Here is a 17,275-nt window from a genome sequence, read left to right on the forward strand (position 1 = left end):
ATGAATCGGCTTGTTTTCCAACTGTTCCAATTATGAGCTAATAATATCAAAATTATTACGACTAGGCGTACTGTATGCGTAAAACTAATCGTTTCAAGCAGCGGTTCTAATAAATTCGGTTTGCGACCTAGGTGTCAATATAAACAAGACGGTAACTCGGTAAGCTTAATCAAAGATTATTTTAATCCAGTAAAATAGCATTATGGTTATGACGTCATCACCTTTCTCGCCCCCCAAGGTTTTTTGAAAAGTCGGCGCCTATGATGACGTCATCACCTTTCTCACCCCCCCAAGGTTTTTTGAAAAGTCGGCGCCTATGATAGTGCCATAAAGATAAAAAAAAGAGCAAGGAACAACTATATATATCAATGGTACCGTAAAGATAACCACTTCCTTATTTTTATACCGTACTGTTTGAATGCAAGCCACATAGTTAGCGTAAAAAGGTAAAACTTGTACAAGTTGTGATAACATTATTGATAAATGGGTCATTCCATGCCAAATGAGCAAATGGGTTACACCACATGTCATAGATTTTATCGAAATTTGGCATACTTGTAGACGCCAAAGAAATATTAAGAATGCAAAAAAAATTTTTGGAAAATTTTAAATATTAGTAGAGTTATGGTCATTAGAAAAATCACCATTTTTGCCTGTTCCGCTTCAGTGATTTTGCCCAATTTCTTATTATCTTTCTAATTTCTTAACCTGTGATCAAACAAAATGGCTGAAAATTGCTAAACATACATTTGAAGACCCAAGGAATCCAAAAATGTAAATTAAAACGTTGACAGAGAACTTCTTGATATGATTATAAAGGTTTCAATTTGATACATGCATTTTTTGGAGGCCAAACTTTGGGGGCCTATAAAAAAAATGGGTATAAAAATTAAGAACTGAAATTCACATATTTTATACTTATATCAATACTCTTTCATTTCAAATAAAAAATATGAATTAATTTTTATAACTACTATGATAAAAGCTAAATTTTCTGACTTGCAAATTTTGTACTTTTTTATACTCATTGTTCAAGATTTTTGTCTATGACATCACAATTTACATTATTGCTTGTTGATGACATCACAATTTACATATTGTTTGTCATGACAATTGTTATGTAGCTCATGAATGAATTAAATGCTAGTAATGCATTTAGGTTTAGTGTTCAATTTTAGGTTGTCCTATTAGCACTACATTAGTTTTACTTCTACAATAACACAATTATTCATCACAGCAATGCGGCATTGCAAAAAAATGGAGAAATTGTGCCATAAAATTCACTTTGCTAGAAGCAGTGGGTTTGTGGGCATAGGCGCCTAACCCGTGGGGGCGTGGGGGCCCGGCCCCCACGCATATTTCTCCGTGGGGGCAACTTTTATGCTGTATTGGTACATAAAACAATAGATAAACTAGCGATCGGCAGCAGGAAAACATTTTTTAAATGCACACCACAACAGCTTCGCGATAAATAATCACCAGAACGAGCAGCGATGCTACAATCTCACACCAGACAACAAAATCTGTCATTTTACATTGATTTAACGTCTGCAGACGCACCCAAAAACAACACAATTTGCTACGTAGACACGGAGCGTGCGTTTAGCTTTATGCACTTGCAAACAGACTCGATGTCGCTTTCGAAAGTCGAAACCTCTGCAGTGAATCGCTCGCTGTGAAAATGAACTCGAAGTGTCGGCCCGAGGTAACCACTAACATTAACCAACGCAACAAGGGCTGGTACAAACCGCATTGCGCACACACGACCGTTGCCATAGAAACCCGATCAAAGGCGGGAATATGTGCATCTTTTGTTTCATCTACAACACGAAAACCGGCGTTTGACAGCGAATTGAAAGCAGGTCAGTCATAAGTTGCGACATTGTAGTGAAAAGAGAGAAATGTCAAGCGGAAAACTTAATCAAACGTCTCTCCGTAACTATTTTCAAGGGCTGTTTACGGATGTCAGCCACTTCTAAATTTATTCAAGGTGACGTGCTGTTGAATTGATGTAAACATGAATGATTTTACTTTCAACAGGTATATTTTCAAGCGTATGATCAAGTTAGTATTTGCATTCCATTTTCAAAACATTGTCATTCCATTAATACAGTATATTATACCTTTTAGTAAACCTTTCCGGCCTCGAAACAACTTTTTTTTCCGGCAGCCAAACGTGTCCGACTGAAGCAAGCTGTTCGGCGGCCAATCACAAGCACATGGCGGCCATCGGAACTTCGACACGCATCAACATACAGTCTTCGAAATTAGCACATTTTTAATTTGGCAGAAGCGAAAAATATACTAGAGTAGTCTATCACGACCGCACTGTTTGATTTGTTGTGATGTAATAATGCCAAAACTAGCGATAAAGCGAGCAACAAGATACGCACGTCGCACGCTGTTACAGTCATTCACGATAACTCACGGGCGGAAAAGTAAGTTAATTTCGGGATGATTCAACGTTTGAGTCAGCACAAATCGATTTAATTTTCCCGGCGGGTTATATTGCGTAACAACAATGCCCAATAAGAAAGTTACGTTTGTTTTGCATTAATTCGACATCTAGCAACGTTGAATTATCATAAAATAACGTCAATTGCTCAACCAGGTACCAGTAACAAATTAATAGCTCCCTGCGAGAAGATTGCCTAGATTTACGTATACACTAACATAATTTCGGCACAATTGGGATACTGCGAACAACACAAAGTCTGTTTGATAAAGAACTAGCTGTCAGAATCGGAATCATCAGATGCTGTATCGGAGCACGAGGTTGTCGCGTCATCACGTCTTTGCCGTTCGCAATGAAGCGTCCACGTTTTGCGGCTTTCGTGCTTTGATACCAATCCACACGCCTCTTCCTTTTTCATAGAGATCCATCAGGGTGTTGACTAAGGAACAAATCTATGGCTGTGCCATAACGACTCGGAGGAATGTCTATTGTCTAATCCTAACCTTACAAGCGCTCGTGTAACCTTGGCATTTTTATTGCCGACGCTAATTTCGAAGACTGAATAGTCGCATCAATAAAGTGTATTGTGATGTCACTTGCATCCTGCGGATGTCAGACATCAGCTGCTTGGTCAATCAATAATGTTAACAACTCAAGCATAGACAGTGTGTATTGTGATTTATCGGGTACTTTGACTGCTTTCTAATTCTTTGTGATTATAAGTGGCAAGGTACTTTATTCACAAGGCTGCTTGCGTAAAATCGTCTCGGAACGTCATGGCGGACAAATGCGGCCGACGGAAGGGTGAGACCCGGTGGACAAAATGTCGATTTTTGTAGGTTAATCGCGGCCATGGCCACGATGGCCGCCTTCAGTTTCGAGGCTTGCCTTTTCGTCTCGTGTTTCATGCTAATAAATCTAGTTCGTTGCTGAACTTTATGTTGTGCTTAGCTTAAAGAGTCGCAGTCCATCAACCTCTAGCAGACGCATGGCATGTGTTTGCTTAACCGAAGTGATCGAGTTTTGTTTATAATAAATTAACGATAGGTCGAACGTAGCGATAACTCCGAGTGTGGCAATAAAAGCAATCTTAGTGTGACGGCATAATTACGTCATCGATCTGCGTGACATTTTGCTGAATTTACGTTGCTGCTGATGAAACACGCTTTCGCCCCCACGGTCAAAAAAATAGTTAGGCGCCTATGTTTGTGGGCATTGGTGGACTTGCAGAAACAGATGAACATGTTTATTATGAACATTAACATTTCTCTGCTTCAAGCAGATAGATGGGCTTTGAACACTTGAACAGTGGAAAAAGTATATTTCCTGGTTGCAAGATCTGTCGAGTATGTTAGGAATAATACATTACTAATCATCAACAGTGTCATAGCCGATGCGGCCTTTGATGAACTAGATGCTCAGTTTGTAAATTTTTCCAGTGTTCCCTTTGTCGCGCAGTGTCCCAAAGTGTTCTTGGTTGGCTAATTGATGTATTGAAATTGGATATAAATGTTGTTCGTTGTCTGCCACGAGCACGTTTCCCGAGAAGGCGGCCGCTTAGACAGAGATTTTCGAAATCTTCTTTTCTGATAATGTGACCGAGAAATTTGAGTTGCCTTTGAGTTATGTTGTTCAATAGTTCCTTGTCTTGATGTACCTGGTTTAAAACTTCTGCATTTGTGATGTGATCAGTATATGAAATCCTGAGCATTCTCCTGTAAAACCACATTTCAGCTGCTTCAATGTTATGCCTAGTTTCTGTGTTGAAGGTCCATGTTTCACAACCATACTGGAGAACAGACCACACTAACACTTTGAGAAGTCGCACCTTCAGAAGAATAGAAAGCTTGCGATCCAATAGAATAGGTCGTAGTCTATTAAAAGCGTCTTTAGCTAGGCCTATTCTTCTTCGTATCTCTCTCTTACATCGTGCGTCCGCTGTCAAGAGAGAACCAAGGTAGTTGAAAGAAGACACTTGTTCAATTGTGTTGCCTCCCTGGTGAAGTACAAAGTGGGGTTCAGGACTTTGTTTGGAAATAGTCATGCATTTTGTTTTTTTGTCATTAATTTCAATTCCATATTTTGCACTGATGTCTGAAGTTTTGTTAATTAGTGTTTGTAAACCGTCCGGGGATGTCGCTATGAGCACAGTGTCATCAGCATAGCGAATATTGTTTAATGAGATGCCGTTCACCAAAACTCCCTCATCAATTCCTTCTATTTCTCTGAGAATTATTTCACTATACAAGTTAAACAGATCTGGTGACATCACACAGCCTTGTCTGACCCCACGTTGAATTTCAAAATATCTAGACAGACCTTCTGGTAGGCGAACTGCAGCTTGTTGTTGGTAATAAACATTCTTAATTATGCGCAGGTCCTTGTGATCAACGTTAATGTTGTTCAGCATCTCAAAAAGCTGTTCGTGACGAACTTTATCGAAGGCTTTTTTAAAATCTACAAATGCTAGATATAGGTCTTGTTGGACTTCGATTGCTCTTTCACCAAGCATTCTCATCGTAAAGATTGCGTTGGTTGTTCCCCTGTATTTCATGAAGCCAATTGATTGCCCCCTATTTCTGGAAGCAATTGCCTTCTTAAGCGTTGGAGGATGATCTTTAGCAGCTATTTCACAGTGTGTGAGATCAGACTAATAGTGCGATGTTTGTCACAATCAAGTGTTCCTGGAACTTTGGGTAGTGCAACGAATACTGATTTTAACATGTCCTCAGGAATCACACCACTTTCATATATTCTGTCTAACAGCTTCCATATGATGTCTATTCCTTCTTCGTCCAGGGCTTTAAGCATTTCCACACAGATTTCATCTGGCCCAGCTGCTTTTCCTGTTTTCATTTGATGCAGAGCCCACTTAACTTCGGCTTTCATGATCGGTAGACCTGTCACATCTCGAGATGCATCTTCAGTAAGCTTGCTTCTGCTCGCATCCCGAAAGAGGTCCTGTATATATTCCTCCCATCTCTGAGTTACATCTTTTGGGTCATGAAGGATGTCTCTATTTGCCGCTCTGATACATTTCGATGTTGGTGCTGATTTTTTGCCTACAAGCTCGTTTATCTTTTTGAACATGTTTTTCCCATCAAGTCGAAGTTTCTCAATTTCTAGACATTTTTCTTCAAGCCATTTTTCTTTAGCTGTATGACATTCTTTTTTAATTTCACGGTTTACTAAACGATATTGTATTGGATCTTGTTTCAATTTACGACGTTTGTCCATTAAATTTCTTATTTCAGAATTGAACCAATAAGTTGAAGTTTTCTTGCTCTGGTCCATCTTAGGAATATTAGTGTATGCGGCTTCCTTGATAACAGTCGAATATACATTATACATTCCAGAAAGTTTTGGCGTCTTGCGGCAAAGTATCTGGCAAATACATTACTAATAGGACAACCTAAAATTGAAATCACAATTAAAAGAGTACGGTAATTAACTCTACAAGTTACCACTAATATTACTATGGTGCATGGCCTACAACACTAAACCTAAGTGCATTATATACCAGTATTCAATTCATTGATGAGCTACATAACAATTGTCATGACAAACAATATGTAAATTGTGATGTCATCAACAAACAATAATGTAAATTGTGATGTCATAAACAAAAATCTTGTACAATGAGTGTAAAAAAGTACAAAATTTGCAAGTCAGAAAATTTAGCTTTTATCATAATAGTTATAAAAATTAATTCAATTTTTTTATTTGACATGAAAGAGTATTGGTATAAGTATAAAATATGTGAATTTCAGTTCTTAATTTTTATACCCATTTTTTTTATAGGCCCCCAAACTTTGGCCTCCGAAAAATGCATGTATCAAATTGAAACCTTTATAATCATATCAAGCATTTCTCTGACGACTTTTCAATCTATATTTTTGGATTCCTTGGGTCTTAAAATGTATGTCTAGCAATTTTCAGCCATATTGGATGATTGTAGGTTAAGAAATTACAAATATGACAAGAAATTGGACAAAATCACTGAAGCAGAACAGGCAAAAATGGTGATTTTTCTAACGACCATAACTCCACCAATGTTTAAAATTTTTCAAAAATTTTTTTTGCATTCTTAATATTTCTTTGACATCTACAAGTATGCCAAATTTCAATAAAATCTATGACATGTGGTGTAATTTTTCAAAAAAATTTGCTCATTTGGCATGGAATGACCCAAATACAATGTTGAATTTTTTTCTGTTAAATTATTTTCAATTGCAAAATATTTAGAAATTTGTGAAGTGGACGTCGAAGGTTGCAAATACACACATGGACACTAAGAATGCAATTGAAGCTGAGACTATTCTCATGTTAAACTAAACCAAGGGTCCATGTGCTAATTTGTGACCATTGACGCAACTGCGTCCACTCCACAAATATATTGCAATTGAAAATAAATTGACAGAAAAAATGACAAATGGCAGCCAAATTTTGGTTTGAAGACAACACATGATGATAATGATGATGGGTAAACTGTATAATATGGATAGTTGCACTTACCATAACATGCCAGGCATTCTATGACAAGTGGCAATCGCTCCAGTACAGGCAGAACTTCATAAGCATCATGCATACTTCTACTAATTCAACTGAACATAAGTCTACAAAACATTATTGTAGTTTAGATTAAAGCTTCTTAATATAGAGGGGAGGGGGTTAATTTTAATTTTAGCCCTGATGTTTAGGATACAATAGAATATAGTGTACATTCTATTCGAGATTTGACCCTTGCTCAGGGTAGTCACCTGAGTATTTGAGGCAACTTCCCAAAACCATTTTTAAACTTAGTTTTTGGACCAAAGGCATGACGATCTCTACAACAAGCCAGGACACGCAGAGCCGGATTAAGGGTACTGTACTGTAGGCCTAAGGCTGTTTACAAGAGAAGGGTCTAATCTTGGAAACCAAGCTACAAAAAGCAATAAAAATACATATGGTACATGAAAATTTATAATTATTTACTGCAAAATAACATAAACATAACAGAAAAATGGCTAATGATGGTGCATAATTGGTTTTGGAAACAAACACAATTTTTGTTTTCAAATTTGAAGCAGATGGAAAAGATTTTGGAAAGAAAGAAATGGATAATAGGCACCTATGGTAGGGTGCAACCTAATTCGTACCATGAACAATTCGTACCGTCAGTTTGTACCTTGAAAAGATCGAGAGAAAAAATTAAAAAAAGCCGAAGTTGCTGATTCCTCTAGGGTAATACTTTACCTAATGACACTCTAAACCAGGTTACCAGGGGTTTTCGGTACTGCTAATGCTAAAGTGTAGAATCAACGGGTAGAATCGTCACCACCGTAACGGAAGGGTCAAACAAAGCTCAAATGAAGCAGAAACACAAAGTTTCTATCTGTCCTAAGAGATGTTTTTATCATAGTTGCACTACAAATTATGTTATTTCAAAAAAAACGCTTTTTATGGTAAACTTGAGGGGCAAAATCACAGAAACTGTAAATTACTAAGTATATCAGTACTGCGGAATTGATTCCTGTGCCGATTCAGATCAGAGCAGAAATACGAAATAATGAGGAAAAGTTCTTTGAACTCGTTAATGGGGTGTACACTAGGGCAGGTCGATTTTAAAATTTGATATGGAATAAAGTACCGGTAGTTGCCAATAAGTGAAAAACATCTTTCGCAAGTAAAAAAAATAAGTAAAGTGCAACGATCGCTTGCGGAAATACAATTAAATTCTTAAAAGTTGCTCCCCGCGTTTCTTTTTAAAAGCGTGAATATGTAGCGCTGTTAGCGGAAGTCGTCATAACAGCCGCAAACGCGCGATGACTTTCTCCTTACTTTATAGATGATGTAGGCCTACCTAATCACAGTAAGTTAGCGGAATTTTATAAGAATAGGAGACCTGAACAGTGAAAAAGTTGTTAATTAGCTCGAATTGGAATTAAGCACTTAATTCAGTGGTAGACTGTAGGCCTAGTGCTTGTTATAACCCTGACGCGTCTCTATATACTTAGGCTATCCATTAGATTGAGTAGCCTGATCAACTTATCATTAGCCTACAGCATTGGAGATGTGCTTCTTCGATCGTTTTGAGCAATGATTTGACAAGCCAGTGAATCAGTTGATCTAAATAAAGTTTTTTTTAAATCTTATTTAATTTCAGCTAGTAGGCTATGTGATAAACTTTCTTGTTTACAAACTCTTATTGAAACATGCCAAAGAAAAACCGCGATTAACACGACAAAGTGAACAGCATTATGGAGGAGGCCCTTGCGAGCTTGCCAAAACGGAACCTAGCACTTATAAACAACTAATTCAATATTATTACCACCTTAACAATGCTAATATTAAAAGAAATATTTGGGGTATTGTTTTGCGCATCAGCGAGGATTTAATTAGTATCTGGCAGGCATTAAGCTAAATCCTCGCCTACGTTTGATTTCTGACAAAGCCATCAACAGAAAAATTAAAGATTTATTGAAATTGGTTAAGAATATAAACTGCATACACGCAAAAGGCCGAGAAAAAGCTAATCTGGGCATGTATTTGTTCGCTGGAAGTTGTGGCATGCAGGAATACTCGAGTCAACAGCAAGCTCTTGGATTGCAAGAAAGAACACATTCTCTGTGTATTCTCTGCAAATGCCAAAAATCCATTGGAAGAAAGAGCTTATCTGGTGGATCAAAGGCTAAAAATTGGTCCTAAAGGTATCTTTCAAATGTTATTGGTTGATCGATCAGCAGTTTCAAAAGCACAAAATAATGAAAAACGGCTACGAAAACTTCCCCATGACTTCCACGAGGAAGGCGACATACCCGGACCATCAGAATTACCCGAATGGATAAGTAGCTCAACTGCTCAAGCACGTCAAGTTCGGCGTCAGACAAGGTAAGCACGATTTATTTAGTCAATTGAAAGTGATAGGCTACATATGAATTGGTACCACAATGAAAAAATCAACACGTGCATCATATTGATGTTATTAAGCTCAGTGCACAAAGAGTATAAGTAACCTAAAAATTTATATACCGAAACTCTTTTACCTTTGTTTGCCATAAATCTCTGATGTTTGAATGTTTATAATTTAGGCCGGTAACATTTGATTTGTATCACAGATTTATTATTACCGTAAGTTACTTTTTTTTAATGTCATCATGTTTTATTTTAGGACAAGCAAGGGTGCCAGCCTGCGAATACAGCACCGTAAAATTTCCTTTTTTTTCGTTTAGAGCTTGTGAGGAGTGACTGTATCATCACTTGGCAATGCATTATTACATATAAAACATCTTTTGAGGCCGGAAATTGATCTCCGTTACATAATTATGAATAAGTCCAAACTGGATCGAGCCAAAGCAAAAACCAAAGTTATCGGCGAAAAATTACAGACAGTAGCAAAATGTGAACTGTTTTTTTCTTGGCGTCGATAGTAAAAATTTTAGCAGTCGTTAACTTATTTTTGTATTTTTCTAGCGAGCACAGGGCAGCAAAAAAGATTCCATTAGTCAACTGGAATGCAAACGAGTGGCAAGAGTTAGTGGATATCAGCGATCTTGAAAGCCCAAACCCACCACTGACATAGGAAGTTTCAAATTAGGACCTTCAATCATTCGTTGACAACGATCGGAAACTGAACATTTCTGATGTACCTTTACATTCGCAAAGTGTGGAGAGATGCGTAAAACTGGTTTCGGAAGCTTCCCAAATTTCCTACGGTTTCGAAAATCGTCACAAAACAATTGTTGCCAAAGCTCTCAGTAGAAATATGCGCCGGCCGTTTCCGCCTAAACATCATTATCGCCACTATTACGACGAATTGCAGTCCGAGCTGTGGCTCAGCTAACCAACTTTCACTTACTGTAGTTCGCGTATACTGAATATTTGTTTCATTTTTATTAATTTTTTACTTCGAAGAGTACGCCTGAACATAAAAGTTTTCATTTTGAGTTCCCGAAGGATTGAGTCAAAGCAGTTTAAATGAAAAATAAGCAGCTATTTTCGAAGTTGGTTTTGCGCCATCTAGCGGTATTGCAATTTTCTTTCAAATATCGAAAAAAATTCAAATCAATTTCCGCAAGCCGTTTCTCATCCGGTATGGCTGATTTTACACAGAAGTGAGTTTTTCAGCTAAATCTAACTACCGGTACATTATTCACTTTAATATTCCGAAAAAAGTATAAAATCGACCTGCCCTAGTGTACACTGTACATCGATGGCAGAAAGGATGCCACACTCTCACTTCTTGAAGCAGATAATGGCAGGCACTATCAAGCCACTGTCTTGGAAGAACATTATGTAGTTGTTGGTGAACCAGACTGGTTTTACTTACCGTAACACCTGAAAATGGAAAAGGAAAAGCTATTGCAAATTGTGTATATGAAGCTATGGAAGGCACTGCATTGAAAACAAAACTTGCAATGGTAGGAACAGATGGCACTCCTGCAATGACTGGACCCCATTTTGGATACATAAGATGCCTGGGAGACTGGGAGTACTTCTAAAGAGACCTTTGCAGTGGTGTGCCTTTTACATGCAAATGAACTCCCTCTGCGCCATGTCTTTGCAACTCTCGATGGCATTACCAATAGTCCAGATAGTTTTACTTGGCCTATTGGAAAAGCCATTGACTCATGTGTTTCCGATTGGCCTGTGGTCACTTGTGATCTCAGTGCAGATCAAAATGGCCTGTGCCTGTGATCTCAGTGCAGATCAAAATTACGCTTACAAAATTTGTCTAGCAGTGATGGTTGGATCTGTTGACATAGACTTGAAGCTGATCGAGGTTGGTCCAATTGTGCACTCAAGGTGGCTAACTCTGGCTTGTCGCATCCTACGTTTTTACACTGCAACAAAAAATCCCTCAACCAATTTGGTGTTGCCAGCAAAATTTTGCATGCTGATATATTTTCCATCATGGTTTGAAATAAAGCAAAATCACAAAATTACACATGGATCAAAAAACTTCTATAATATGCTACAAAGGATCATAAAATTTCCAAACAAAAAATTGCTGATATTGCCTTTGAAGTTGTGCAAAGAAATGGCTCTTTTGCACATCCTGAACAAGTTATTTTGGAGATGCTCGGACAGGGTCCACGTCTTTTAGGCGCAGACAGTTAGGCGCCGGCCAAATAGGCGCACACACTGTGGCGTCTGGATATTTAGGTGCGGAGCACTGTGGCGCCCGTTCATTTAGGTGCTACTCCTAGTAAAGTCTGCAGATTGTATCAGCTTTGCAGGTAGGGCAATGCTTTTCACACAAAATGTTATATTGGACAGAAAATATGTTGTTCTGTTAATGCGCGTGTGGAGATGAGGTGCGAGACAACACTCCACTAATCTTGATATTAGCACATCTCCACAGCACATTTGCTATGCATCCTGAACACAGGTTGCAGCCAGATGGAATCTTGCTTAATCTGTTATCTTTCGCAATTGCTTCTACTCGCGATGGATTGGTCGTGTGGCGAGCACGCATGAGACAACGCTCTACTACATGAATACATTTCTATAGGGCATATGAACCCTGGCTACAAGTTGCAAGCATAATGGTGCGACTTTGCTCGTTATTACACTTAGTCGGAGTTTTGACGGAAAACTAAGTTGCTCTTCACTGAAGCCTACCAACCGCTTGAATATAGGCTACGGTATATTTTTTACTGATTATTTGACTCACTAAAAGCGGACCCAGTCATGTTTGGAAACTTGAATAATTAATTTATTGATAAAGCTCTCGCCGACGCAAACCTGGACTAACAACAAATAAATGCCGAACACGCGCATTAAAATACAATATATTTTTCTGTTCAATACAACATTTTGTGTGAAAAGCATTGCCAGTTTAAGCAGCTTCACTCACGGAAGCCATGACATATTTTTCTGTTCAATATAACATTTTGTGTGAAAAGCATTGCCCTACCTGCCAAGCTGATACAATCTGCAGACTTTACTAGGAATAGCACCTAAATGAACGGTCGCCACAGTGCTCCGCACCTAAATATCCAGACGCCACAGTGTGCGCACCTATTTGCAGTGATGTACGCGCATACAAAAAATATTGACGCCGTCAGCGCAAACGCAAACGTTCGAAAAACTATACGCCGCATGCGTCAACGCAACTTGTAAAAAAAGTTGGTGGCGTCAGCGTTAGCGCATACTCTAGCGCAAACTCATTTTGTTTGCTAGGTGCCAAACATTCACACGGTATAAACCACTTGAAACAACACACTTTTCAAGCCACTTCGCGATTTCTCGTTACAAGAAATTATCTTTTTGGCCGAAAGGCACATCTGGCATTGAAAATATAAGTTTTTGCCTTTCGAAGAAGAGAGCTTAAAATACTTTTCCATGATTGTAGGGCCATGGATTTGTATTATCATGCTCCATTTCACTTGGAGATTAGTATTACCGTAAGTTATTCCCTGAATACAATAGTGTAGTATAAGAAACTGTACCATATGCCTATCAAGAAAATTCTAGTATTATACTAACTGTCGCTCCTAGTAATATACTAACTGTCGCTCCCTAAAAATCCATTATAAAAAACACTATTTTTAAAATGATTCCGTTTGAATAAGACTAATGTTGCTTGTAATGCCATAATTCTCTCAGTAAGCTCTATGCTTTTTTTGATATGATTTTTAAAAAGTGGGTTAATGGAAGACAAAACTGCCAGACACAAGCAAGTTTAGATTCTGAACTGCACAACTCTTTGTTATTAGCATTCAGGGATAGTTAGCATTACTAGTGTTATTAGCAGTAGGCTACTCAAAAGCCTCTCACAATTGGCCCCTGGATGCATGTTTTGCTAAACTGCTCATCAAGTTACAAAACATATATAATTACATACTTACGCAACAGAATGTATAAATTGTCAAGTAAAAATTACCTTAGCTTGATAGCCTACTGTATGTAGGCCTACACATTACTACGCTACATAGCCTACAACAAGAATGACCGGCAAAGACAAAGTAATGTACTACATATAACATACAGAGTACAACATCATGCAAGCAATCACTGTCGGAGACCAAATATTTGAGTTTGTTTAGATACATAGGCTGCACTGCTCATTGCCTGAGAAGTTTCTGATTTGCCCCAAAATGCAAGACTTAACTAATATAAATTAAAGTGCTCAAGTGCTCACAATTGCTTACAAACGCCTTCAACACTGCTTGACTAAAAAAACTTCACACTACGAAGCCAAGTCATTGTTTACATTTTACATGGAGCGACATTACCAACCTACCTACTTGCTTGCTTACATTACATTCCTGTTCTGACCCGTAATTTACTAAGTAATTTCGCAGTAGGCCTAAGTTGTTTTAACTAATTCTTTCTTTTTTTCTGCAAGACTTCAGTCTCCACGTGGGACTCTAGCGTCAAAGGCAGTAGTGCGATATACAAACAAACTCCAGCTGACTGAACAATAAATGACACTGTGACACAACACTAGAACAATGGGCAATTGCAAGACGTCAACATTTCGCAGTTTGACAAAAAAAATAAATTGCAAACAACAACTAAGACATTAAAAAGTATGCGTTGACGCTATGCGCTAAAAAACCGCGAAAACTTTACGGCGCATCCTCAAGCGCAAACTATCCAAAAAAATGTGGCCGCAAGCGTTAGCGCAAACAAAAAGTCTACGCCGCATGTATGCGGCGTAGAATTTGCGGCGCATACGTACATCTCTGCCTATTTGATCGGCGCCTAACTGTCTGCGCCTAAAAGACTTGCTCCCCTTGGACACGAGGATGAAAGTATCCGCAGGCAAGCTTTAAACAAAATGTTGTCCCTGCGTGGAAGGATCCCTGAATTCAAATTAGGCAACCACAACTTTGAAGGAGGGTTTCTGGAACTAGAAGATCAACCAGGCAGAGCCAGAGGGCAACAAGTTCAGTTCGTAAGTTTTTACTTCCGAAAATCAGTATGAAAGCAAAGGCATTTCACAAAATGGTGCACCTGGATTTTCCTTGCCTGCAAGAACCTCCTCTTAACAAAGACATCTCAGTGATAGTGAAATTGAACAAATCAGACAAAGTCCATTGCAACTTGAACATCCTTGCCATAACCAAACTGTGGAAAGACATGTCAAACTTGTATCTGAAGCATCCAGTTCAGTTGCAACATTTGAAAGAAAAGATGGGATGATACGACAAAGAATACGTTCATGAAAACTGATGAAAATGTTTGACAAAAAAACAATTCACCATGTGAATTAACAACAGATTGAATAATATTTATCTATTCTATATAATAGATATGTGATGCAGGATTGAAATGTGCTGATGCAAGGTGCAGTTAAATGCGGTTCATACAACATACATACGCCCATGAGTTGGGATGCATGCAATTAAGTAGTCAACGTGCCCCATAAATTATTGACGGCTATCATAAATGAACTTACTAATTTCAGAGAAAAACGGAAATGTATATTATGCTATGTTTTTTTGCTAATTTGTGTCCAATTTTCTCACTAGTTGCAGAAAGTATGATATATTATAGTTGTTCCCCATTAGGCTACTCATAATTTGATGATAGCAAAAATCATGTCAAATCACTCGACTTTGCAAGTACGTAACTGAAAAGGCAATGCTGGATTAATTGTATAATTGATGACTTTGTACTTGTAACACATTACAGGAGAAAATAACTGCTTCAAATTCTGGGTCTGCTACTATTCGGCTAGTCTGATTCGGCTATTACCCTATTCAGCTACAGCCCGATTCGGCTAGTCCGATTTGGCTAGTCCGATTGGGCTAGTTCCCTATTTGACTACAGTCTTTATCAGTTAGTTCCCTATTCGGCAATTTTTTGAAAATCCAACGATAATCCTTCTGTAATCCGACAAAATCCTTCTGTAAATCCAACGACGCCTTCTGTTTATTTAGAGAATTTTGTATTTTATTCCACAATAAGCTATCGTTTCTTTTGCATTCTTGCATTTTATCCAGTGTTTACCTTTGAGTGCCTTCCCAGACGGCAAAATCAGTCATTTTTACATTGATTCAACGTCTGCAGACGTTAAATCAATGTAAAAATGGCAGATTTTACTGTCTGGGTTAGCCATGTGATAAATTAAAGCCTTCGGTTGCGTCATAATGAATTGCGTGTAATTACCACCCCTTGACGGAGGAGCAAGACTACGCGCGCCGGCATTTAAAAGAGAATAGCTGAGAAAAAAGTGGGAAGCGAGGTAAAGTTGTTTACCATAGAAATGCTTGTCACAAAGCAATATCAAGTCGAAAACTTAATCAAACGTCTCTCCGTAACTATTTTTCAAGGGCTGCTTACGGATGTCAGCAACTTTTATATTTATTCAAGGTGACGTGCTGCTGAATTGATGTTAACATGAATTGTTGTGTTCTTACTGTAGCTCATTCAATCAGAGTCATACTGGAATTCTGTTTTATTATAAAATTGCACAACCAAGATATAGTGTGAAACCTGCAAAGTAAGCCCAAAACGAGAAGTGCCAATTAATAAGTACCATGTACATGCCAATTAATAAGTAAAGTACTATATTTACAATATGGAAAAAGTCGTGGAATTAATGCAGTCGCAGCTGGAACACATGCGACAACAGATGCAACAGCAAGAAGAACAGGCGCGACAACAAAGGCAGCAGCAAGAAGAACAGGCGCGACAACAAATGCAACAGCAAGAAGAACAGGCACGACAACAAATGCAACAGCAAGAAGAACAGGCACGACAACAAATGCAACAGCAAGAAGAACAGGCACGACAACAAATGCAACAGCAAGAACGTCATCATGAAGAACAACTGAAGGAGTTGATTTCAGCCCTCAAAATTCCATGCGAATCAAAAAACCAAAATCGATTATCTCAAGCCATTCCAAAATTTTGTGAGTTTGATTCAGCTTTAGAACTTTGGACTGATTATTGGTCACGTTTTTGCACATTTGTAAAAGCACAGTCCGTTCCTGATGATAAGAAGGCTCAAGTTTTCCTCACTAACCAGTCAGCCAGCATCTACAAGATGATCCTCAATCTGGCCGCACAAGAGTCTACAGCAAAGCCAATGAATGAACTTACAATGGAGGAAATTTCTAATTACATGAAGGCACAGTTCGATCCTAAGCGCTTCGTTATTTGTGAACGATTTCGCTTCTGGAGCAACTTGAAGCGGAAACCAGGTGAGACTGTTCCAGAATTGGGTGCACGAATAAGGCAAGCCGCTGCCACGTGCGACTTTTCTTCTATTACTAATCCTTTAGATGAAGCTTTGCGTACTTGTTTTATGTGCTCGGTAGGAAACGAAACAGTTCTTAAAGCTCTCTTTAAAATTAAACCTGATGATCTTACTTTTTCACGTGCTCTTGAAATAGCCATAGAAACTGAAGACGCTGCCAAAGTGGCTAAGGAGACGGTGTTTGGCGCTGAACCGTCGGTGGTACATAAAGTTAAAGGCACCGATAGACGATATTCTTTCAAGAAAGCTACAGTGGCCAGTGCTAATGCGAACAAGCAAAGTAAGTGCTATCGATGTGGTAACTCTAATCACCTTGCTAACAACTGCAGATTTAAAAATGCGGTCTGTCATTTCTGTAAACTTACAGGGCATGTACAATCCGCATGTCGTAAAAAAGCCGCTCAAGTTCATTCTTCTAAGGTCAACTGCATACAGGAGGTAAATACTGTTCATAATTCGTAGAGTAAAGTTCCTAAACTCGAGGTTCGAATTTTTATTAAGTCTTTTTCCGTCTTAATGGAACTTGATACAGCTACAGGGGGAAATTTCATCTCTTCTGAAGTTTGGTCGCAGCTAGGCAAACCTATCCTGCAGACTCCGCAGCTACATTTTCAGTCGGCAAG

At 38.5% G+C, this 17,275-nt stretch overlaps 1 protein-coding gene across 4 annotated transcripts in view; it reads right to left on the minus strand.

Moving 5' to 3' along the window:
- Nucleotides 1-7,073, minus strand: part of LOC145767516 (vam6/Vps39-like protein) — a 178,973-nt gene extending 171,900 nt beyond the window's left edge. For all 4 annotated transcript variants that reach the window (XM_082579352.1, XM_082579353.1, XM_082579351.1 and 1 more), the window contains exon 1: nt 6,971-7,073. In XM_082579352.1, coding sequence (XP_082435478.1) covers nt 6,971-7,043 — 73 coding nt within the window. In that variant the 5' untranslated portion in view covers nt 7,044-7,073. The remainder of the gene's footprint in view (nt 1-6,970) is intronic.
- Nucleotides 7,074-17,275: the final 10,202 nt, after the last annotated feature.

Source organism: Aplidium turbinatum, chromosome 3, assembly GCF_918807975.1.
Source record: "Aplidium turbinatum chromosome 3, kaAplTurb1.1, whole genome shotgun sequence".
In the NCBI taxonomy this organism is placed as follows: Eukaryota; Metazoa; Chordata; class Ascidiacea; order Aplousobranchia; family Polyclinidae; genus Aplidium; species Aplidium turbinatum.